Source organism: Vicugna pacos, chromosome 19, assembly GCF_048564905.1.
Source record: "Vicugna pacos chromosome 19, VicPac4, whole genome shotgun sequence".
In the NCBI taxonomy this organism is placed as follows: domain Eukaryota; kingdom Metazoa; phylum Chordata; class Mammalia; order Artiodactyla; family Camelidae; genus Vicugna; species Vicugna pacos.
In genome coordinates this window covers 6534936-6561448 of record NC_133005.1, presented here as the reverse complement: position 1 = coordinate 6561448, position 26513 = coordinate 6534936, and the positions used below count along the sequence as shown (strand labels likewise).

Below are 26513 nucleotides of genomic sequence, written 5' to 3'. Positions count from 1 at the left end.
ACCTATACTGCAAAAAAAAAGTCATTTTCATGCTGGCTTCATCTCTAACATCACTTCCAATGGCCCTCAATAGAGCAGGCATTACCTTCCTTGAATTCGAATGATAGCTTTCAGCGATATGGCCCTTTGACAAGTAGCTCGCCCTGTGTTATGTCAGCTCATTGATGGAGTCCTGCAGACCTTGAGACCCTGGGTCCACCACATGCATTCTCTGAGCCACATTTACTTGATTTATAAACTGAAGGTAATAAACATTAATCTGACACCTCTAATGAGAAAATTATATGAGTGTTTTGAAGGCTATTAAGCACATGTAAATGCATTTTAATAAACATTGTAGGATTGAAGAGACAATTAGTCCTTCATTGCTTTCTAGCTCTAGTCTGGTGTAGGACCTGCCCCCTTAATGTCTTGAGTGTAGGATCATAGACTTCATATCCTGTGATGTGACGTTTATAGTGTACACCTTATTAAGGTCTGCCTTGCTCAGTACTGATTGGTTAATTTGAATACTGTTTACATAAGAAAAATCCAGTATCATACCATGATTGACTTCTCTATCACCTTTGCCTTCTTTTAAAATTTGTTTTGTTCTGCTCTTCACTTAGGTTTTCCAAACGAGCCTGCTGCGATCATTGCCCTGAGCACCATTAAGGAATGGTTGGTGAAGAATCAGCACGAGGTAGGGGAATAGCATAGTCAGTGAACAATTCAAGATGCTCATTTGATCCTCAATTTCAAAACAGCAGATACATTTTGTTCATAAATATCAAGTAGACCTAGTCATTGAGCCGCAGCTGTAATTCATTGGCTAAAGGGACTATGTTGATTGGTGTTGGTGGTGAAGGTGGGAAAAATGATCAGATTCTTTGATTGATTGGTTTTGGTGGTGAAGGTGGGCAAAATGATCAGATTCGTCAAACCTTGACTTAGTTTTTACATCTTTAGATAAGATGGGCTTGTGTGTAAAAGAGAAAACAGAGTAGATTTCATTAAGATTAAGAATTAAGGGATCATCTTGTGCATCGTCTTGTGCTGTTGTCCTTAAAGAGTTATCCTTGTTGACGAGATGCCTGGTGTATGGTCATTTTTTTCCCATAACCTAAGATCTCTCTCTATAACTAATCACTTCTATAAAAAAACTTCTAAGTGTCATATTGGAATGGGCTTTGATAATAGTAAATCGTCATGTTTGGGATTTTTTATGAGACTAAATGCTTCCTTCAGATTATTCATCGTGCTTTCTATTCTGCTAATTTACTAAGATCTTTGGGATATATTTAGTGATGAACAGGAGGATCAAGTAAACAAAGTAACATGATACGTAGAGACACTTGAGTCTCAGATCTCAGAGGTTTAGCAATTGACATATTGAAACAGCAAATAGTTTTCACCAAATGCAAAGTATTGTGCTTTTTTTCCCTGCTTTTGTTTTTCTCCTTATACACTCACATGAGTGCCATAAAGCATTTTTTTCCACAGCCCATGAATCTAGCTTTCTCCTTGGGTAGGAGATGGATTTCTTTGGAAGTGTTTGGGTTTGGAAGCAAACTATGGGAGTTTCCACAAGAAAGATCACTCTTGGTGCTTATGTCTGTTTAAAGAAACAGCAGCGTCATTTTTTTTGCTAATAATTTTTTTTACTGTAATTTCAACATTTTTTAAACAAACATGAACATTGTTCATCTCAAGTAGAAGTCAAGACCCCTTGGCCAGATGCACACATTCTGGCGCTTGTTCTTTCTTTTCCTTTGTGAATGGTGCACATATGACACCTTCAATTTAGAGGACAACTTTGATAACCTCAAAGAAGCAGAATTAGAAAAGTAACTAAAATAGCCAGTTTACAGACGTGTTCTTTGACGTGTCTTATTTTCACAACAGTCTTACCAACCATCAAGGGTAGGTATTGTTATCTTCATCTTGAATCAAACAGCTCAAGACTTTGGGGTTTCAGAGCTGAGAGCCTGACTGCCCTCTCCTGATCTAATAGCCGTTCCTCACTGGACCACTCCTGCGGCCAGGGAGAGGGCTTCAATCCCTCTGAAAGCTGGTAGCCTTCAAAGTATCTCCTGGTCATAGTAAGGGCTCCTCTGAACCATCTGCTTAGCAAAAATGTAGAGTGTTTCGTGAACTAAAAATTGGTTAGTGAGCCAGTGTATTGGTGTAAATCCATCATTTCCACTAAAATAGTAATCCAAGGACATTTACCACTGATGGAGGTTCACATGTGCTGTCTCGGCATGTGACCGAACTACCCACATCCACACGACACCTCAAGGAGGTGATGATGGACGGCAAACGTGCTGGTAACATTTCCGACTCATTGACGAATTCTTCTGATGGGTTCTCTCTAGTTAAACTATCCAGAAAGTTATTTTTCATAGATATTTGCTAGCTTAGTGTTTCCTACTTAATGTTTTTTGGCTGTGACCTCTTTACTAGCCTACTCTGTCTTTGAGCCCATTCATCTGCTTTCATATCATTTTCTTGCTCATTTCTTGGGCCCACTGTAGAAAATTTAGATAATTTGGATTGAGAAACAAAGCTTAGTTATTGCCATTGCAACTTTAAACATGGCCTGTGTTAATTCTCTTTCACCAGGCTTCCTATTTAAATACACATGGTCTGAAAAAGTTAATTTGAACAAGTCAGATTTTACCTAATAAATGAATTATAAGTGTTAGAACATACATAAAAGCTGTACCAACTGATTCTCTAGCACTATTTTGATTTATTTTTTGCTCTGTTAAAAACCTAGGTTAAGAATTTATTCAGTTGTCTCCTTATTGCAGTTTGCTTTTGATGTCCTGATTGTTTATGCTAAGTATTCATTAATTCACTCCCTTGATAAATATTTATTGCATCCCACTAAGCACCAGACACTTTTCTAATCCTAGAGACTGAACACTGAAAAACAAAATATTTTCCTTAGGATGTTCATAGTCTAGGAAAAGAGAAATACAAATTTAAAAATTAAATAAAATAGCCCAAAGAGTACCAAGTAAAACAAGGTGACTGGAGAGTTACTGAGGGATGTGGTTTCAGATAATGTGGGGATTGTACTGAGGACCTAATCACGGAATTAAGATTTGTGTGATGGGAAGGAGAGAGCCAAGACACACAGAGGGCTGGAGGAAGGACAGTGCACACAGAGGGACCGGCAAGAGAAAAACCCTGAGGGGAGAGTGAGTTGACTCTTGGCCAGCAATGGTGAGAGACAGTGGGGTTGGAACACAAAGACAATAGAATAGCAGAGATAAATCTGGACAGATAGGCAGGGGTCAGAGTATAGAGTATTGTGGTTTCATGGAGAATATGGATTTTTATTCTACGTCTATTAATGGGAAGTTGTTGAAGGTTTGGGACAGGGAGTGGCATGATCACATTTACCTTTTTCCCCCCAGTTTGCTTGTTTGTTTATTGACGTATAGTCAGTTACAATGTATCAATTTCTGGTGTACAGCACAATGTCCCAGTCATACATATATATACATATATTCATTTTCATATTCTTTTTGATTAAAGATTATTACAAAATATTGAATATTGTTCCCTCTGCTATACAGAAGAAATTTGTTCTTTTAATCTATTTTATATATAGTGGCTATCATTTGCAAATCTCAAACTACCAAATGTATCCCTTCCCACCTCCTTTCCCTCATTAATCGTAGATTGTTTATTATGTCTGTGAGTCTGTTTCTGTTTGGTAGATGAGTTCATTAGTGTCCTCTTTTTAACTTTTTTTAGATTCCACATATGAATGATATCATTTTCTCTCTTTCTGGCTTACTTCACTTAGAATGACAATATCCAGGTCCATCCATGTTGCTGCAAATGGCATTATTTTATTCTTTTTCATGGCTGAGTAGTATTCCATTGTATAAATATGCCACAACTTCTTTATCCAGTCATCTGTCGATGGGCATTTAGGTTGCTTCCATGGCTATTGTATATAGTGCTGCATTCATCTTTAAAATAACCAAAGTCTGGTGCCGCTTGGAGAAGGAACTAGAAAGATGTCAGAGTAGAAAGGGGAAGACTGACTAAGAGGCTTCCCTAGTAAATCCAGGCAAGGGATGAGTGTTCTCTAGAAGGCCATAAAGGAAAATGAGGCCCCAGCATCAGGTTTAGAAATGATTTTTTCAGAACCATAGTTGATTTGCTTCTGCTTAATGACACAGATCACCCATTTCCACGTTAAAAAAGGCTTGACAGGAGTCCCTGGGCCCAGTGGATGGAACTGGAGCAAACACGTCTGGTCATCCACTGGCTGCTCTTTCATTTGCTGAGTCTGAGCTGTAAGGGTGATGTTGTCAGCACATATTTAAGGGGCTCGGGGACTTACAGGAGCCCAGCTGAGCAAATAGGACATTTGGCTCCCATCACAGAGGCGCTAGTGAAAAAGACGGAGTGGCATTTTAATTAAAAAAAAAAAAAAGGAGACTCCTCAAGGAAATTGTATTAGGGCACAACCATGGCCTATCAGAATTAAAAATACAATGACTTCTGATTGAAAAATTGAGAAACAAAAGAGAATAGAATATTCACTAAATGAAAGAGAATATTCACTACTGAGAATTGAAGTATTGCTCTGTGAAGACCAGAGAGATGAATTAAACACTAAACAGAAATACAAAGACGTGGAAATCATGCCTAAAGAGATCAAGTGTGTGCCAGAGACCCAGGGATCAGACACAAGGTGGGCGAGGAATGGAGGTGGACCCACTGGCATTTTCAGCTAAATGAAGAATTAAGATCTTCTGAGTTCAGAAAATCAAAAGAGTATCGGTTTGCTGTAAAAAATTGACAGCATATGACATGATAACCTTTCTGTAAGTGCCTGTTTTTCTCAAGTAGAAACTTTATTAAAGAGACAAGGGAGCAAAATAAGAGGTCGTCATGGAAATGAGCAGCAGAAATGTGACCCAGACTCCTGACTTGGGGTGGCGGCTCCATGTTATCATCTGCAGTTTTCATGCATTCCTCATTTTTTATGCCTTCTAAAAATACCGTTCCTTGTGAAATAGTGATTTCTTTACTCCATGGCTCTGAGGCATCCCTTTCAGATTTGTAAGTTAGCCCAAGCAGTGTTTCCACGGGGCCTGTTCTGTTGTTCCAACTTACAGACTCATGTGACATCTGGCTATTGGTCTCTGGAGCAGTGTATATGTTAGTCATTTTTTCCATGGAAAGTAGAAGAATAGGATGCCTTTGACTTTTAAAAGCTACGAATGGCTTGATACCCTGAGATGTTTTCCGGTTCCAGAGGTCAAGTTCAGTGACTTCAAATACCCTGAGGGAGCAACCGTCCTGCAGCTCAGAACACTTGTAGTGAAGTTTTGCAGGAAGTCATCTTAAGGGGTAAGGCATCTAAGATGAAGATTCTGCACTGGAAGATGGCTGAATTTCCTGGGCACTTTGAAATGTGGAAACCCTAGAGTACCAGTCAGGCCTCGGTGTAGTGGGACACAACCCTGCCCCCAACCCTCTGCCAATTGAAGCAGCAGATGGACGGCAGCAGCACTGCATTCTGGGAGCTCTAACTGAAGCTGTGGCCGTGGGCAGCTGTTCAGAGGGGAGGTGGTGGTCCACCTGAGACCAGACCCAGCTGCATCTCCGCAATGTCTGAGGATGGCGTTTCCCAGAAACCTTCCCCATCCAATCACTGTGTGGGGATCCCCTCATCTCCCCTCTCCTGCCCACAGACCCCCTCCTCCACAAGCAGACCCCCTTCTCTGGGGTGTTAACAATTCAATGGGCAAATCTCTGGTTTATCTTTTTTTTTAAGTATATTTTTATTGAAGTATAGTCAGTTTACATTGTTGTGTCAATTTCTGGTGCACAGCAAAATGCTTCAGTCATATAGAAACTTACATACATTTGTTTTCATATTCTTTTTCACCATAAGTTACTACAAGATATAGAATATGGTTCCGTGTGCTATACAGTATAAACTTGTTGTTTATCTATTTTATATATATTAGTTAGTATCTGCAAATCTCGGACTCCCAATTTTTCCTTTCCAAGGTCCTTGGTGGGCACCTGACTTGACTGGGATATCATTGGCAGGGAAAGACCCCAGAGCTGCGTTTTCAAAACCCAAATCAGTTTTCTTCTGTGTAGGAGGAAGGTGGAAATTTTTTTCTCATAGCAGGCAGAGTTTGGACCTTTGCCTAACATAAAATATTTTTGAACTGTGCTTTTAGCACAAACAGATTGTTGTTCAAAATGTTAAGTATCACCTACATGTCATTTAAACTGTTTACTCTGTGCCTCCTGAGGGAAGTGCGACACCTGAGGTACTGCTGTTTGTCACTTTAGGAAGCGCATCTACAGGTGTGGCAGGACAGCCTGAGATGCTGTGTGCAGGTGGCTGTGTGGCACCAAGACAGATGCCAGCTCTGCAACTTGTTGCGAGCCAAGGTCCCAGACGCTCCCCAGTGCTGTCTAAGCCGAAGGTCAACTGACAGCCACCAGGGAACAGGACTAGTTTTGGGCTCATCATTGGCATCATTTAGAAGTGAAGATACTGGTTTCCAGTTTCACGGTCATCCCTGGCTGCCTTCCAACGGTCAGACACACAGTCCCCTGAGTATTAAGAAGGGTGAGCAGGCACCTCTCTCCCAGACCGCAGACTTGGGAATCCATTGAGGAAATGCAGGTCCAGCCTCCCGAAGGGGCCTCTGCTGTGCGCAGGCCAACTTGACAAGATCAGGGGCGTGGCCACATGGTTCCTCCTCGCTGATCACAGAGGAACCATCCCACTGTAGCTTCTGGTGCCAAGACTATTTTTTCCTCTTCTTGGCAGAGGTCTTTGAACATATGCAGTGTTGAGGATTGTTTGTCACTTTTATTTCAGAATCACATTATGAATCACAAAAAAAAAAACAAAAAAAACACAACCGTATGGGGCCTGCCTTATGTCACTGACACAAAACACCTCAGGATCTTTGTGGTTCTTAATAGGGGGGCTTGAAGGAAACATGGAATGATGCTTACATTTCTGATGGGAAAATCATATCCTTCACCCCAAGTTTCAGTTCTTATGGATGATTCTTCACAGAAATGCAAAACAATGCACCATCCTTCGATTCTGCAGAAGCCAGAGGTGTGGTTCACACTCAGAGACCCAGGAGGAGGGGACGAGGTGCTCAGTGTTCTCTCAGGGGGACGTCTTCTTAGGTCTAGAAATATCGTTCCAGTATCTGCACCTGCCTTAGTTTTTGGAGTAATAGAAGCTTAAAAGACGTGTGTCTGGAAAAAGAAATTCCACCTTAAAATCTTCACATTCTGTGCAGGAATGTGGTTATGGTAATAATCATCATCACCCTAATATGCTGCTGTAAAAATGTATCCTTTGACTAGCCCAAGCATGATCTGCAGGTGGAAACCATGATGGTCCTCGGCTACGATGTAATTGAAGAAAATTATTCCCAGACTTTGCCCACATGCCATGTTCTTTTTGCTTGTCAAGAACCCTGATGATTGCAAACAGTTTGTTTTCTCTCTCCCTCCATCTTTCTTTCTTCCTTCCTTCCTCTCTCCCTTCCCCTTCTCGCCTCCCCCTTTCTCCCTCCTCCTCTTTCCTCCCTCCCCACTTTCCCTCCCTTTCTTACACACACACACACACTCTGTCTCTCTTTCTCTCTCTCACGTACTTGCTCACTTTCATACATATAATTCTCTTCTATTCTCAGACTGTCTTCGTTTGTGGCAGGCAGTGACATTGGTGGTCAGAAGTGAGTTTTATCTCTTCCTCGTGTGATTCTAAATATGCATCATTAGAGGAAAACCCACACCTCCAGGAAGCTCCTGCCTTTGTTGGTGGGAGGGAGGGTTCACATGCTATAGATGGCTCCCCATTCGACCTTGCCAAGTGGGCACGTCCACTCACCTCTCCATCCTCACCTGCTTTAGCGTCTGTTCTCAACAGGCACCCTCGAGTTCCAGCAGCCAGAAAGTACAGCCCCTCGCTGATGCTTCCGAGCTTCATAAATCCTGTTCCCATCAATGAGACGCATAATACATGAAATAATATACATTTTCCTGCTTTAGTTAGTGAGCCCACTGCCAGGTAGCCACTGTGCCTAGGGTGGCAGGGCTTTAATCAGACACTTTAAGCATTGAAGTGAGGATGCTCAAGCACCCTTTCCCCTAGTCTTACTCTGTATGGAGAACTTTTTAAAAGTCTGATTTTTTTTTCCTTCTAGCAGGGGACATCTGTATAACAAAGGCCCCAGTGTGCTCCAGTGACATCCTTCTATATTTCCAGATAGTTTAGGAGCTGATTTCTGTGCTGACAGATAAATAACACATGTCCTCTTCTGCGCATCATCCATAACCCAGCACAGTGTCCATTATGCCCACATTACTTTTAGATAAATAGGATGCAGTGTAGAGAAATATGAAAATATATTGTCTTGGGTGGGGGGAGATGCTGTTTAAATGAGGAAATATATATGCACTGCCACTTGGTCTAGGGGTTCTAGAAAGAGGTCTAGGAGATGTGGAGGAGGAATGTGAAGTAGCTAAAGGAGGGGAGCCAGGGTTTTCCTGGCTCCTGATGTGTCTGGAGCACATACTATTCGTATTTCTGTAAAACCTTCTGTTCCATCTTCACAAAACTCTCCTCAAGGTTGGTATTTTAATCTTTAATTTTGCAGATGTAGCCGTTGAACTTCAGGGAGAAGGAACCCCCTAAGTTCAGCTGGTTGGACACTTTCAAGTCCTGTAACCTGCTGTGCCCAATGGCAGCTACTTCAGAATACCCGAACTTTGTCACTCAAAGTGCACATATGGGCAAGGGCCCCAAATAGGCGATTAGAGTCATTTCCTGGGACTTTTTTTTGCAAACTGGAGTTAGAAAGGAAAATTGGTGATGGAGCAGAAACAGATGGGGCCCAGGAGTGGCAGTGGCCACGTTCCCTGCCATCTTTTTTTTTTTTTAAGAGAGGGGGTGGTTCTGTTCTAGAAGGATATTTTGCTGAAGAGGTCACTGATTATTGGGCAGTCAGCACAGTCAAAGAGCCCATTTTTCTGACTTGAATGAAGACTCAGCTGAGGCAAAATGTTGGTATATTTTAGCAAAACCGAATGACTTCCACTTTTAGTATTAACAACTTAAGCTAGTAATTCTCAACTAGAGAAAAAGGAAGGTTGAGAATCATTTGGAGGTTTTTCCTTCAAAGCTGCATGTTTTAGTTTATTCTACCCCTTTTATAGAATCCCTGTTCTGTTGAACCACTGCTTTCAATGGAATTATTCCACATCTTTCCAATGTGTTGGATTGGAAAAAAAAGATTTAGAGTCACTGTTCTCAATAGTGAAGTAAGAGCTCTTTTAAAAACTCAGTCTTTCAATACTTACTTTCCTTCAGGGGGCAAATCATAGCTTGCTTGCTTCTGATGGCTGTGTCTTCCTCTTTTTTCACTGTAACCTGGCAATAAGAAATGTGTACGTTTTAATGGAAGGCAGTACTGGATGGAAACCAAAAATAAGTAGCATGAAACAGGTGAAGGAGAAATACTCTGTAATTAGCATTTTAGGGCACAGTTCTTAAAAAGGGAGGAAGAGGTTTGCTCAAATGACACGAGCAGAATGTTCCTAGAACTGGGATTTGTGTTTTTGAAAGAAGATGGATCTCTTTGCAGAGTATGGCTAGGAAGTCTGTAAGACCATAATACAATGTCAAAGCCTGCAGGATTGTATCAAGGAGGCCACCATGTAAGAGGGCCTCCTCTCCTCTTTCATGCAGCCAAAATGGGACTTATGGCTCCTGGGAAGCTGGATGGCAGGAGACAGGGTGCATTTCACCACTGGTGATTATTATCCTAAAGAGGGAGGCTTGGTATAAAAATTAGAACATAGGATTTAAACTCAGAAAATTTGGGTTCTAATCCAGATTAATCTACTCTCTTGTATAACCTTGGACAATTAACTCCATCTCTCTGTACTGTACTCCTGATCTGTAAAATGGGGAATGTGGCCTGTGTCTCTTCCAGCTCCAGATCCATCACCACTGGTGGTGTCTTCCGGAGCAGCCCCACTGATGCTGCCACAGTCATGTCTCTGCCCAGGTCACTGTGGCACAATCAGACCAATAGAAAGCTTTGTCTCAGATTCTCCAAGCTCTTCAGGTGACACACCAGAGATCATGCATCATTTGCATATGCTGACTGGATGCCTTTAAGATGGTTCTTAACTTCCGTACAAGTGTATCTTTAGAGTCAGGAGTAATAACCTTGACCCGCTTAGTGTGGGAGAAGAGGCCACTATGTTGCTTTTCCCTGATCTGGGTTAGATGGTGCTGTCAAAGTAGACAACCTTTAAAACTCCTTATGAGATTAGATGTGCTGATGATCCAAATGATGTGACATTATTATAAATAGAAAATAAACCTGTGGGCACGTGGTTGGATCTGATACAGGGGTAAAAATGACACTGAGAGGTCCTGCTGAGGGGTGTTCTACAGCCATTTTCGTAAGCTGGAGGCATGCGCCTTCCTGTGCTAGGTACAGAGGGCATGAAATCTTGTGCCTTGCTCTCCACCTTAACTGAATATGGTTCATGTGCTGCCATGATTGAATGGAAAATCAGCAGTTCTGCCACTGCCACCCAGCTCAGCTCAGGGAAGAACAAAAAAAGGTACTTTTGCATTCTAGTGGAGTTAAATGATTTGCCTATGAGAAGCGGAGTTCTCAGCCAGAACTCTGTTTCAGATGGAAGCCATGACCAGAGCTGTACTCATCTCCTTGCTTCTCCTAACACATTTGGACGTAGAGGTGGCCTCTATGAAAACCACACCTCCTTTGATGCTGACACTGCTACTCATCATGGTAAGACACATGAGTAGGTCTGGCAAAGCCATTATTTCTCCAATCTCTTGGCTCTTCAGCCAAAAACATACTAGAAGAAACTTCACAAGAGGATGGACCTATGGACATACAGTATCAGCTTAATTAGGGTAAAACCTGTATCGGAGGAGTTGGATTATGAGCCCAATGATAGAAGGACTTGCTGACATGCCACCTCTCAATCACATCAAGTTCTCATTTCTATTCAAGGACTCCTTAGAAGTCTAATCTCATGGAAGCCTGAGGGTAGACAAGTAAGCCTGAGGGTAGACAAGTAAGCTGTCCTCAGTTCACATCAGGGAGCTTCAGGCTTTGAATGAGGAGACTATTGATTTACATGAAGCAGGAAATAGAAGAGTGTTGGGGGATTTACATTTCCCCAAACTTCTTGTGAATCCAAGCCACTAAGAACCGGTCAGAATGAAGGGTTCACATCTTTGATCCTGAGTTTGAAGTCCTCAGGTAAGGAAGGTGGATCCTGAACTACTGATCTTAAGCTTGGTTCTGCAGCGAGGGTTGTAACCATGTGGCATGTGACCTGCTGGGCACCAGGGAAAGTGATGTCCTACGGGGAGGAGGTGCCCGTACATACAGCTTCTGCTATGTGTACTCTTTAAAAGACAGACGTAAGAAGAGAGAGATTTTACATGATGCAATTTATTTTCACTTTCACAATAAACCTTTGCATGAGATGAGACATATGAATTCGCTTTTCTTCCTCGTGTATTTCTTAGCTTCCTTTCTCCATTTCTGTAATGCTAGTACATAAAGGCTTCTTGTTGCTGTTGCTTCTCTGACATTGCTCCTAATTATTAGCCAAAAACTTCATCTTCCACTCAATGGGGACTTAAAAAACTCAAGCAATCGCTCCTAAAGCTAGAGGAAAAATGGGCTTTGTTGAATTTATTGAGAGATATGTCAGTTTCTAACTTAGGACCTTCCCTAATGGAGTTGAAAGACTAATTTTGCTCATATGAAATTTTCACTTTGTATGCTGACTTTAGAGCCTGAACAAGGCATAGGAATAATTCAACTGCATTTATTTTTCAACATAAATGTTGGCTGTTTCTAGCCAGCAGATCCTTCCTTAGCCTGAGCTATTTTTCCTGCCTGGTTATTCACTAAAGCATTCCCCTAATGACCCAGGCATTGCCAAGCTTGTCAGTAAGGCATGAACCTGGGAATAAGGATATTCCAGGAGATGCTATAATCACTCCAGACCATTCTTCATCTATAAAATAAGATGAAAATCACCTGGGGAATTGATTAATTCAGATACCAGAACCATACCCTAGCTCTACTGCATTGACATGTCTGGGAGGACAGCAGCCTATGTTTTTTAAAAATGTCTCCAGCTGGTGGTTGAGAATGATTAGACAAGTCACTCTCAAGGCTCTTTTCCAGCTAGAACATACTAAGGTGCAAGCACCTATTTATTCTCTTCAAAGTGGGAAAGATCTGCTAAGAACTGTGAGGATAGACCCCCACCTCTCAACCAGCATCCAACTGTCCTTCTAACAAGGCATTAGAAGTCTTGGTGGGAGTGTCCTGTCCAGAAGGCACTGGGCTGGACACCATAGCCTTGGTGCTGATGAGCACTTGTTTCTTTGGTCCTATAATCCCCTTTGACATGGGTTGACAAATAAACAATTTTGATCATGTCTGTATATAGCACGTAGCCTCAACTCACATTATATTTCCATGGGGTTTGCTAGTCAGCTGTCTGGGACACCCTATACATCGTAGGGGCTTTTTCTCTCTTTTAGAAAGCATTTTCATATATTTCCAATGTCCTGTTTCTAGCAATCATTGCCTCTGGGATGCGCTCTTATGTCTCCATGCGTGAAATATATGTAATAAATAAGTGAAAGTCATCAGCATGTACAACTGAATCATTATTTGAGTAACAATTATAGTCAGATTGCAAAAGAAAGCCAGCTGGTCTATCTCTTGCATCTTTATTACATTGGTTCCTGAAAAACCTTTTGAGAATAAAGTGCTGAGTCACGTGAAGCAAATGGGGCCACCATTTAGCACTGCTGCAAGAGATGGTTTCTGATGGGTACCATGTTGTCCTTCAGGGAGTCTGTTGATAACACCCACCTGTACATTGGCCCCTGGGTATGCAGATAGGAGTTACCCATAGTGCTTCCAGAATCTCCTACCACTGACAAAATTAACTTTCTTTTAAGGAATTAGAAAATAAACCACTATACTAAAATTCATTGGTGAATATACTAGCCATCTCAATATCTTACGCTGTCTGGAATTTTACTCTGAAAACAATTAGAACATGATGGGCCGTGTGTTTGATGGTCCAAATTGAGCTACGAATGACCTGGGCGTGCTTCAGTTAAGCACAGGGCAACTGAAGTAATCATCTCATATGTTTCTCCCCTGGGTTCAGTGACATCTAGAGTTCATTTTTCTGAGAAGTTTTTCTCTTTACCAATTTAAACACTAAGGGAAATAGGATCCATATGTTCCTGATTCATTTGCACTAACTCATCAAAACGTTCTTTTCCTTATAAGTTATTGGATGTCTGCAGAGGATCTTGACTGTTTTTTGTAAGTTCTTTCAAGCCTTTCTGTCTAGAGGCAGGAAATGGCCATTTGCCAGCAGTGAGTTGAACCCTGCTCCCCTCAAATAGTCATGTTCTAGTCAGGAGGCAAAGGAAAAAGAAAATTCATTTCCCTGCTTCTAATACAGCCAGATAATGATTTTGCTTAGAGGGTGGGGATAGATGTATACCCTGGGATGTATTAGTAGATTTATAATTAAATGTATCATTAAAGAAATTCCATGAGATTGTTGCAGCAGGAATGGGGGTAAAGGGTTACCCCCTTTACCATTTACCTGTGAAACTCTTCAGAGCTGTTGGTTTACCCAGCGTAGAGCCATGAGCCGAATGAAATGTGGAACATCTCCAGTGTGCACAGCAGAGGTTATCTGTGTGTGTGCATGTGTGTGTGAGACACAGAGTCTGATTTAGGCAAACCCTATTTCATACTGCGTCTCATTCTTCTGTATATTGAGTTCAAGAGATCTACTGTTGGGGCTGAAAAGTAACGTGGCATACTACTCTCTTACAAATAAAAGTGAACTTTTTGGGCTACCAAGGGTAGCTGAGGATGGATTTCAAAAGCGAATCAGCTTGAGTTTGATGTTTTACTAATTATATACATAATTATATATATATATAATTATATATAAATATATATATATAATGTATATATATTTAATGTCACATATGTTGAAAAATCAAACGCTTCCTTTATCTAAGCATCTCACCTGGATGATCTCATTTAATTAACACAGCAATCCTATGTGGTAGTTGTTGTAATTCTTATGTTATAGATGAGGAAATTGAAACTTAGAAATATCAGGTGAAATGTCAAAAGACCACATTGTAGATAAATGGCAGAGTTGGGATTTTATCTCAGGATTCCAAGTTCTTAACCACGATCAGCAAAAGCATCTTTTTTTTTTTAACTTGATAATGAAAGTAGATTACTATTTCAGAGATCTGTTTTCTCTTTTTTTTTCTTCACAAATATTTATTGAATATCACATTTGGTAAATATTCCAGGGTGCAGAAAAGAAGACCAGTTATGGGGATCATACAAGATAAAAAATGGTGGGTTCCAGTCATGACTGAAGCTCTTGTTGCAAACTCTCAAATGGTAAAGCCATAGATTAATGACAAAATATCCAGTGATTGCAGAGATCTGTTTTCAGTGCCTACATATCTCACTACAGCCTAATTGGGATCTCTTCCACCATAATTCCGTGGTACCTTACACACTGTTGCTCATATGACGTATGTAGAGTTGCCTGTTAATTTTTGTGTGTGAAATCAAGATAGCAGGCCCAGAGTTTGGTCACTTTTATTTGCTTGCCCCTGACACAGTGCCAGGCCCATACACGGTACAGGTTGGATGAAAGAGTAAACAAAATGGGACTTGGTTAGCCGGCCTACAGCCATGTTGGGGCAACAATTCTGAGCCACGGATATTGTCATTAACGCATTAGCCAAATCTGCTCAGGTGATGAACAAGTTCAGAGAATGCTAGCATCCCCCTGAGAGTAGACAGGTCTTGACAGTGGCTCCAGCTTCTCTGTGGTCAGCCCTGTCTTTGTTTAGAGCACATGCTTCTGGAAATGACAGACTCCTTTATTTACTCCTGTCGTGTCTGCTCGAATACTGCATTTTGGGGGAATTTTTCCCTCACTCCTCTCTGGAACCTTAGAAAGGCTTCTTTCACAAGTATCAGGGCTTTTGCTGTAATTGTGGACTTACCTGTTAGCTTTCCCAGTGACTGAGGACAGTGTGTCACTTCACCTGTGTGCTTTTTGTGTCTGTGTTTGTTTAATACAGGGGGAGGTAGGGGCTGGCAAATAGAAAGCCTGATAAAAACACATTGACTGAATAGTTTACATTGTTGGCCACGATGACAGAGCTAAATGTGTGTGAACCCAGCACACCTGCCTCATGCAGACCTTCTTTCTCGTATCAGATTGTGAGCATGCTCAGTAGGCTTTTATCTGTATTTCAGTGGCATTCCGAATTAAGATTCAAGCCTTGATCCCTGAAACTCCACCAGATAACACAGGGACTGGAAACCAGCTCTTGAGTGCACAGCTTGAGCCGGGCCCTGGATGTGGCCCACCCAAGGATGGATGGCAGCGTGGTGAGGTTAGGCAGCTTTAAGCTATTGTCTACAGATGGGAAACTTACTCTAGGGACGCACTGGAGAAATTCAATTTACCTAGAAGCTCATCCTCTTGCCTGAGCCTTTGATCTGTGGATCTGTAGCTGGTGTGCACAGCGCTTAACCCCTTTGCCTACCTGGCCTTCTGTTTCCCTGAAGAGACTCCTATGATTTTAAACCCCAGGGCACCTGGGTCTTTAGGTAACTACATTATCAATTTTCAATCAATCTACTTTTAATGTATTTATAAATCTACCTGATAATGTCAGTGTTTCCATTTCCGGTTATGAAGTCTGATACTATTTATAAAACGTGTATTTCCCTATATAACCCCTTTCCAAAAGGAAAATATGTTCTTCAGAAAAATTTTGGCAGGGTAGATTCGTGTGGAATTCTTTCCCGAGCAGCCTCATTTTCATTGATCTCACAGATACTCAGTAGCTGGTGTGTCCCAGGCTGTGTGCACGGTTGATACACAGGCAGTTGACACAGCGATCTTGTCCTTAGAATCTGGTGGGAGAGATCACACCAACAGACAGTTGTCACATGACACTGAGGTGAGGGCCAGGACAGATGGTGCTCAGAGCACTGCGGGGCACTGGGCAGAGAAAAGAGTCCAGGAAGACTCTGGGGCTTCCTGATTTATATGGGCACACAGACTGGAGCCTGCACGCCCCGCTCAGTGCTTCCGTTCCCCTGGGAGTAAAATTCAAATGCCTCCTCACCAACATGCCCCTGACCCACGGTCCACAGACTCTTAAGAGGTCAGAGGGAGTTCATGAACTTGGGGGGGGGATACCATGATTTTCATTAACCTCCAACTGCAATTTAGCACTTCCTTCCATCTTGACTGTTGTCACAAACCACAGTGGTACCAGCATTTCCCGTGACTTTGTCATCAGTAGAAATCAGAGATTCCCCATCCCATTAATGTGGGGGTCTCAAAACACTACTTATGGTCACGTGACTTCACATCACTAGATCTTGCTTTAATGGGTTAGTGAAGAAGCGCATATTTTACCATTTGGTAGTTGTGATCTCCATAAAATTGTTTTCTTTGTAATCTTTAATATTTACATGTATTTTACATCCATATTCTAAGATGGATTTAGAGGCTCCACTCAAGCACTAAATGGCTCCATGACACCAAGGAAAAGCCTCTCTGGCCCTACCCACTCTATATCTCCCTTGCTCGCTGCCCTCTGGCCTTCCTGGCTTTCTCTGAACCGCCCCCCCACCCCAGCATGCTCATGCCTCAGGCCACTACTGCATAGATGCAGAGCTGACCAACAGCCCGGATGGATGAGAGTTTATTGGAAACAGCCTGACAGTGATGGAGGCAGTGTCCGTTGGCCTTCCTGCCCTCCCATGACTCATCAGCAGGGATAAGTGTGACTCTCTTTGAAAAACAGGAAATACAATTTGAAGAATCCATTGATGACGACAGATAAACCTGAAACACGCTAAAGGAGCAGGTTGCTGAGCTGTGTCCTGTTCCCTAAACCCGCTGCCTGTTTTACCCGATAAAGATGAGCAGACGTTATTTGCATCGTGTGCAGGTACAAACTGTCAGAAGTCTGGAAATGAGTACAGCTGGCGACAGACATCCTTCTCAAAGGAACCCGCAATCAAACGAGACTTCTGAGAGAACTCGTATCCCACAATTTCGGGTGCCCGAAGAACATGCTTTGTGAGGGGGAGCAAAGGTAATGGGCTCATTGCCGCCAGAATGCAGTGTCTTGACACACAGTTTGAGATGTCTGAATCTGACATTTAACAGCTGAGATGAGCGTAGCCAAATACTTCTTGAGGTCAAATTCATGCAGAGTTCCTGAAAAGGTGAGAAATGGCTGAGATCTGTAATGACACAGCTGATGAGAAGACCGATGAAACAGTGGCAACAGGATAAGCCTTCAGAGTTGCTGGTGAGTGATTTGTCCCCGTGACAGCAGAGCCAACGGACAGCAGCAGAGCGCTAATTAAATATCAATCACTGGGGAAATGCCGCCAATTTCTTTTGGCTCTGGGTTGCCAATTCCAAACTTTTAAGCAGAAGCCAAACTATTTTCCAACAATTGTTCTTTTTAGACCTCAATTTTTTGCTCTCCCATTCTCTTCCTCTTTATCCTCCATCCCCAGCATGCTTGATTTGAAACTGAAGAGAGGACGAGGAAAGAAGAGAGTGGAGAATGGACTGGAGGCGAGAGAAGGAATGAAAGTTGACAGGAAGGGGAGAGGAGAAAGACGCCCCCTTGTGTCCGAATAACATCATATGGGAGAGGGTCACTTCTGTTCCTTTCCAGTTTGTGGCTAATCAGGATAATATACTATCTACATAATAACTGCCATTTGTTAAGAACTTGTCACAGGCTTGGCATCTTAAGTGCTTTATTTGGAATAAGAGCTAGCATTCTTTATCTACTATGTGCTGGGCATTGTGCTAAGTGTGAAACCTCACCAACGCATTTCAGAATATGGGGACTTGTTTTCTTTTCTTTCTTCTCTTCTCTTCTCGTCTCGTCTCGTCTCTTCTCTTCTCTTCTCTTCTCTTCTCTTCTCTTCTCCTCTCTTCTCTTCTCTTCTCTTTAAGTAAGGAAACCGAGGCAGCTAGAAAGTTAGTCTCACTTGAAATATGCTGTCCTGTTTTAGTGTGTGAGAATTTCCGTAGAACAATTCCATGTGAGCAGTGTGTAACAGTGTAACTATAAAGTTTGCTAAGAAATACAATGAACACAATTTAAGGGAAACTGTTAGGTAAGCATTTTATTGAAATTAACCCTTTGCTCCAGCTGTGAAAGAGAAAGGGATGGATTCTCACTCCCCAAATGAGCGCAGTGCTAAGTGGCCTCGGTTTGGAAAGCATTTAAAGTGGGCTGGAAGGATTCAGCATCCCGTAGTTAGAGAAGCTTGATCACCTCCTGTCCTCTGTCTGGCTTGCATTAGGTTGGACAGGGATGTTCTTTGGAGGCGGGGATTAAAGACTGTGGGGATCCAGAGTAGAAATGAGGTCAGTCTCCACAATAGTTCCATCATCCGCAACACCTAGAGCTGATTGCCAAGAGCCAACCTGCAAAGGCTTTTGAGGCAGAGTCGAAAAGGAGCCTGGAGCTGTGTATAGCGCAGAGGGGGCGTTTCTGTTGGAGTTAGCAAAGTGAGGAGTCAGAAAGAAACATTTCAATCAATTCCATCAAATGACATAAGGACTGGAAAAAAAAAAAAACCTACAGTAATAGAATGACGAGTGATATGGGGAAGTGAATATTTCTTTAAACAGCTTGTTGACGAGGAATGACCTATTTTTGTCAGTGAACATAGATTTTATTTTATGGTATAAAGAACTTTTATGAGTAAAACCCAAGTAGGGTAGGGAGTAAAGTTCTATGTGAATCTCAGGAGATGAACCTACCTTGTAATTTTGTGAAGTGTTTAGTTTGGGGGAAATACCCATAGGATGTAGGCATGGAATAAAGATCTTTTGCAACATACTGGAATGATGCTTTCTGGAGTGTAGCAGAGCGCTGATGAGCCAAAGTTAATACAACAGTGACTACAATAACAGGGTGCTCATCCTCCTTTGTCTTTTTTGGCACCCACACTGATAACAGCAACAATGCCTAGCATGACGCTGCGTGCCAGGGCAACTAACACAAATATCTTACCTGTTCTTAAGATTTAAGGTGACCCTGGAATGTCAAGATTGCCCTCTGATAACAAAGACTCACAGCTTCCATGACAGTTGAGACTGTGCAGAGACAAGAACAGATTCAGAAGAAGAACCGAAAGGTCCCCGTGGGATCAGGGCATCCAAGGGTCTCTCTGGCACCACTGGCAAACATGCGAACACCTCCCACACTGTATCCCTGAAAAAGGCCCAACACGTGTGTATGAAAAAGGAACTCAGGGCTTATAGACTGTCTCAGATAGAGTTGCTTCTCTTTAGTTTCTCAAAAAATACCCTACCCTGGGACTTAACAGCATCCACGTGCCCGTCTTCCCCCTCATTATTGGTGATGAGCTCGGAAGGCTTGCCAGGAGCCCAGCAGAGATCTCCCCAGGGTCCTCACGTGGAGCCGCTGCGCCAGCTCCAGCCAGCCTTTCATCCTGTTCCTCACCAGATACGTTCAACAGCAAGTAGGTGTGTAAACCACAGGGGAGGGATGGCAAGAAAAAATACAGTTAGACGGGTCTCCTGACTGTGGTCTCCATGGACAGGCCTGTGGGTTTTGTCTTGAGTGACTTGTACTGACGGTGTCAGCGCTTCTGCAGCAGAGAACAGAGCTGAATTTGATCCATGAACTTGAAGCTGGAGGTGAAGAATTGTGAATCTCCAAGAACAATGAAAAGTACTCTTAAGAGTTAGTGGTTTTCTTTTCCGTTTGCCTTCTTGTTTCTCAGTGAACAAGGCAGGGATTTCCGTGAATAATAAAGGTATTCGGAAATGTAGAACTAGAGACTGGTTGACTGTAGTTAATTGGAAGAGTATTGTGTTCTCATAAATTCGGCCTGAGGCCTCTGTGAGTGGATTTAAAGCTTCTGAGAAGAAATAAAATATACAGCCCTTTGCAAGGAAGTTGTTTTAAGCTTGGAGCTTTTGTGTGTTAGTGACTGGAGCTGGATAACTATTAACTTGATTTTTTTTGTTTTGTTTTGGAGAATGCTAAAATAATGGACATGATCAGATTTTCTGGTGGATTTCCATAAACTGCTATTGGAGCTAGGGGACAGAGTATATTTTAAGTTGTATACAAATGAAAATGATAAGATGACACAAATTCACTTTCTGCTGACTCCTGGGTAGTCTGTCTACCTCATTACATCCTCAAATCCAAATTATTGATGAAAAACCCAGTAGTATACATAATTTGATAGGCTAATTACAGGATTTTAAAGAAACTAACAAAGCCAAAAATAAACAGCCTTCTTCTGTAAATAGTGATAACAATGAATAAATGGAGATTTTCTTTGGAGAGTAGTCTATACTGAATTTTAAATGATGGTTGTGGGAGCCAAGTGAATTCCTAGGCAGCTCATAAGTGTGGTTTTATTTGGCCTTGGCTTTGAGCCATTGGACCTTCAGTGGGAAAAAGAATACCAGGACGAGGTCAGAAGGGTTACTAACTGGAGACCTTTGGCAAGTTGCTGAAGATCTCTGGGTATTAGTTTGTCCATCTTTGAAGGGAGGAAGACAGGTGATTGACAAGGCGGATAAGAGTATTAGTGAGCAGAGTCAGGACTTGAGGGAGGCAAGCGACAGGGGCTAGAATGCACCATTTAAGGAGGCGACTCCCAGGGGCCAGCTCTGCAGTTGGGTGGCTCTCAGGGTGAGCCCCTCCCTAGACTCTGTACCCTGGATGCCTCCATCCCCCAACTCTAGTCCTAGCACTGTTAAACACATAGTGCACAGAAAGCCCTACAAAATGCCTGGGTCATATTGAGGCTCAAAAAATGTTCTTCCCCTTTTGATGCTGTCTGCCTCCTGAATGTCTTTTGAGAGTTACATAGGAGAAAGTACGTGAATGTGCTTGTAAAGTGCTAAATCACGATTGTAGTTAGTAGTTATGCTGCAGCTCTCCTTAGAACAGATGTGTGTGTGGATATGTATGTATATATACAATAGAGATTATAGTTCGTGAAGAATTTAAATGATCTAATGTGTATTAATTAGCATGTTGCAAATAATCCTTTAAGCTAGATTTGAAATTATTTGAGTGCAAAATAGAGATGCACTTCTGAATAGGGGTGGTATCCTCTTGCCGTGTTTAATTTGACTACCAACCCAGCAGCATGAAGATGCAATCACTTCATACCAGGAAAATGATTGGGGTTGGAAAAAAAAATCAGGACTGAACATCATTTCAGGCTTGGAGAGTGTAGTCTGCCTGCTGGTAACTGGCACTGCCTGCCCGGTGGATGGAGGGGGGACATTTGGACAGTTGCAGTTTAGCTTAGGGAAGAGAGGTGAGAGGCGGTTGACGAGACTGGCATTCTTACCACCCAAACATAAATCCATTTGGGTGAGAGCCTTAATAAAAATCAACCATCTATGGGCTGGCCTTAGGCACCCTTTGAAGAGTTCTTAAAGAACTAACTTCATATGAATTGAAAGCTAAATTTATTCAGAGCAAAGAAACATTTTTGCTGAGGAAACAATGTTGCCAAGTATTTCATCACATGAGTGGCGGCAGATAATTTGGGTTGAGTTTAAACACAATGTACTTTTCAAAAGTATATCTGCAAAGAAAAGCTGAATAATTAGAGTTATACTAGTTTTGGAAATTTTATATCCTAAAGTTGTATACAAGTTCAGGCATTTAAGAATGCTATGGGAAGAGATCTGTCTGGGTCAGACAAAGGGCTGAATTGGGTACACCTGGCTGTGGTCTTCCTTCGTGTATGGCATGTATGTCTGTGCAACACAGAACTCCGCTCGGGCTGTGCTGCAGTCGTTAGCACATTGGAGATATAGGACATTTTGATGAGTCGCTAATAGTTGTTTTCTTGGGATTGTTCATTTTACATATACAAGCAAACTCAGATTTCTGTTATAGTTTAAAATAAATTGGACAGTGAAAAGCTGCCCATGTGTCTGTAATACACTGTGGAGGAGGTTTATTTCATTATTTCTCCATGGAAAGTGGTTTCTGTAATTAGAATAACACTAAATAAGTTCATTTATGTCATTTTTTAGATTCCACATATCAGTGATATCATATGACATTTGTCTTTCTCTGACTTACTTCAGTTAGTATGATGATCTCTAGGTCTATCCATGTTGCTGCAAATGGCATTATTTTATTCTTTTTTATGGCTTGGTGGAACTTATTTACAAAACAGAAAGAGACTCCCAGACATAGAAAACAACTTTTGGTTACCAAAGAGGAAAGAGGAAGAGGGATAAATTAGGGGTTTGGGATTAACAGATACAAATATATAAAGTAGATAAACAACAAGGTCCTACTATACAGCACAGGGAACTATGTTCAATAGCTTACAGTGACCTCTAACGAAAAAGAATATGAAAAAGAATGTGTGTATATGTATGACCGGATCACTGTGCTATACACCAGACACTAACATAATGTAAATCGACTATACTTCAATTTAAAAAGAAAGAATAATAGCTACCATGGACTAAGCACTAGTGATGTGCTAGGCCCTATTCCAGGTTCTTTAGGTCCCAACATTTTTCAGATCTAAGAACTAAGGCACAGCTAAGAAGCATGCTCAAGTTAGTAAATATCACTTCTGTATACTCTGAACCCAGCAGCCTCAGCCTTGGCTTACACTCACCCTGATACAATAACTTTGAAATAGCTGTATGTGTGCACATGCATGTTTGCTTTTGAAGAACAGTGAAAAGATTCTACCTTGAATAGAAGGTGTTTGTATTGAGATCTTGCCTGTCTTTGTTGAGTATTAAAGGTGAGGAGGGCGACAGAGGTCAAAGAGCCAGGCTTGCCAGTCTCCGAGATTAGACGCTTCTCCCTGGGGAAGGTTTCTAGGCCAGGGCTCTCGAAATCCAGCCCTTACAGGGGCCAAGGCAGACCACGTGAGTGAGTGAGGTAAGCTGAGCAGTGTCTCCTCTGAACTTAAGCTTCTCTTTGACGCAGCTGCAGGTGCTCACTGCCATGAAGGGTTATCCAGGATGGCCTCATTGTCTAATTTTTCTGCAGAAAACAGGCACTGAGATTTTTTAAAAATCCGATTTTCAAATATGAACAACTAATTTTAAAACTTCTAAAAATTAGTGCAAACCAACCCAAGCATATCTATGGGCCAGATGCGGCTCATGGGTGTTCATTTCCTGATATTCTCTGTTCTGGGTGAATGATGGGTCATGTACAAGAGGAGTTTGTCTCTTGTTCTTTCTTTAAGATGGAAGGGCTTCTTTAGGGGAAACTCTAGGGCAATCTAATAGGAAGACATTTCTTGTCCACTGTCTCCTTATAGCTCTGCATGCCTTCTGCTCAAGACAGGTTATCCCTTTGCACTATGCAATGTGATAAGCACTAGCTGCATATGGCTATTTAAATTAAAATTAAGTAGAACTGAAAATTTAATTACTCACTTGCATCAACCACATTTCAAGCACTCAATAACCACATGTGGCTAGCAGCTCCCATGTTGAAGCAAGTAGAATAAACATTCCCATCATTACAGAACGTTCTATCGAGCAGTCTGGCTCTCGATTCTTAGAATCTGGCAGCCCAAGCTATGTTGTGATATCAGACTAAGTGATGTAAGAGGATGCCCGCGTGATGATTTGAGTAAAACTGAATGGCCTGCTTTCTCAGAATCTCTTTTCTGATCTATTTGCCTCTGTGATTGGAATTTCCACCGTTTTCACCGGCTTCAATGGTAGGACAATGATTGTTTCTTGAGAAGGAGTGTTAGTGACATTAAGTCATTGCAGTGACCTTTGCATTAAAGTCACCTGAGGAAATTTTAAAAACCCAAGTATTTAGGCTCTACTTCATGTCTACTTTACCACTACTTCTGCGGAGTTGGGCCAAGGCATGTCTGGCCCTTAGGATGTCCCTCAGTGATTCTGATGGAGGCCTCTGGTTAAGCATCACTCCAGTAGTGCAAGCCAAGTTTCCTAGGTCATTCCAGCCTTGGGAATACTCAAAGGCCTGAATCATAATCAAATGGTATCTTGGCTAAAGTCTGCCTTTATTCTGTGGGACTTCTGCATCACTAGATTCCTTGGTGGCTATTTATGCTGTTACATTAGTAGAGCAAATTCCAGGAAATCAAGGAAATCTAAGAGTAGTCATCCATCTCAATAGAAGGAGGGCATTTTTTCAAGACTGACTGATCTTTCATTTTTTCTTTCACGCCTTCTGCTGTCTCACAGCTCTTTGGAGATTCCTCCAAAGTTAACATGTGCTACACTGAGACAACAGGTGCTAGACTGGAAATAGTTATTAGTGGAGCACAACTGGGAATGGGCCCATCTCTGACCATGGACCTCACCATGTACTTCCCAGTCTCTCCAAGGAAGCCACAGCTTCTTTAAAAATGGGACATTGGGAGACCTGTTTGTTTTCCCAGTGTTCCAGGGTGCTGGACTACATTAGCATGGGTTGGGTGTTGGGTGGTCTTGCTGGCACTCTGCACAGAGGAAAGGAGACATGGGTTGAAATAAAGAAGCTCTGAATAAGGACACAGAGTGTCCAGCTGCAGAGAGTGAGAAGGACCAGGTGGCAGCAGGCAGGAGGAACCTTGAGAGGAAAGTTGGTGAAGGCTCCTATGAGCATTCTTGTGGCTGACCCTTAATATCCTGGCCTGTGGCTCCAGGGAAGCGTGATGTGCAGGCCATGTTAATAATCACATGATGACCAGCGGCCCTTATGAAGTCACATCAGCTTTGTCAAAAGGCTGCTCAAAGCAGGCCCACAACCCTATTCTGTTGGTAGTTTTCACTTAACACAGTGCCTCTCAAACTTTGTCACACTCCAGAGAAACTTCCCGATGCTCAGGTTGTCATATTCCAACTAAATCAATGTTTAGGGCTGGGAGCCAGGCATCAGTAGTTTTAAAGATACTAGGTGATTCTGATGTTCTTCAAACCTTGGGAGCCACTGACTTAAAACCACAATCACCACCAGAAGATGACTCTTACAGGGGCCTCCAGCTGTTGCTCAACAGTTCATGTCCTCTAATTCAAATTATTTTAACATCTATGACCACCAAGGGGGGTCCCTGTGCATGCAGGACAGAGGCTAAGTCTTCTCTTTGTACTACATAGGAAAGTTTAATGCTTCTCTGGATGTGGAACAGGCAGAACATATCTCTTTGAGTGACTAGTGTTCCAGAATCAGGAAAACTCCAATTTCTATCTGCGGCATCCAGAGGCTCTTATGAAAATGATGCTTAACTTCTCTCAGACTGGGAGTCTCCATGTGTAATTGGTCATGAGGGTTCAGGGACATAATGTGGTTGTCAAACATCTCATGCAGATGAGTATGTCTTGAAGAACTTGTTTAATATACCCAGACCCACTCTTGGAGACCTTGATTCAGTAAGGAAGGGTGGAACCATGAATCAGTATGTTTAACCTGCACCCCAAGTGACTCCAATGTGCTCAAAGGCTGTGAACCACTAAACTGAGACACATGAAGCATTCTGAATGTGTAGGTGTTATTTCCTTTTCTGCCCCTCAATTGCTGTGAATAGCCATCTGGCTAGGGGTTAATTGTGCTCTGAGACAGAATTGTCTGGCCATAGGGAGAATGTATAAAATAATTTCTCATCTCAGAAGCCTGTGGATTTGGCATCCAGAGCCATTTTTTAGCAGATGTCCTGTGCATTTCAGGGTTTGAATTCTTTGCATCCTATTTGCTGACAAATGGCCTCACACATAAGTATTTCAAAAAGTGAAGATGGCTTGTCCTTTCTGCACTGTACAAATTCTGCTGTGGCTGTATCACCTGATATTTCCCTATTCTTGTCTTTGTTTGTTTGTCTGTTTTGTTTCTTTTTTTTTTTTTAATGGAGATACTGGGGATTGAACCCAGGACCTTGTGCATGCTAAGCATACACTATACCACTGAGCTATACCACCTCCCCCTTCCCTATTCCTGCCTTTAATTCTGGCTTATTTCCTTGTCCTCTGATCTTTTCCTTGACTGTAGTCACCAAAGTACCTTGAACTATGCTCCAACTTAGGACCAACTCCTGGAGGGTTTGGTCTCAAATATATTCCTGAATGGTTTTTTCCCTGGGACCAGACCCTCTAAGCATCTCTGATCAGCTGTTCCTCTACTGGACCCAGGCCATAGGACTAGAACCTACCCTTTGCTTTTCCGTATCTGCCCTGGCACTGATACTGGCCACTTTGCTGCCGTGACTGCCTCAGTGGCTCCAGCTTGTTGCTTCAGCTTTTCCATTGATCCAACAACATCACAGTGTTGGGCCATTTCCAGGTGTGTTACTGTCAGC

At 42.2% G+C, this 26513-nt stretch overlaps 1 protein-coding gene across 3 annotated transcripts in view; it reads left to right on the top strand.

The window, feature by feature from the left end:
* The window catches only part of MACROD2 (mono-ADP ribosylhydrolase 2), a 1889921-nt gene that overhangs the window by 1403901 nt on the left and 459507 nt on the right, over positions 1-26513 (top strand). For all 3 annotated transcript variants that reach the window (XM_072943799.1, XM_072943800.1, XM_072943798.1), the window contains exon 8: positions 609-682. In XM_072943799.1, the coding sequence (XP_072799900.1) occupies positions 609-682 (74 nt within the window). The remainder of the gene's footprint in view (positions 1-608; positions 683-26513) is intronic.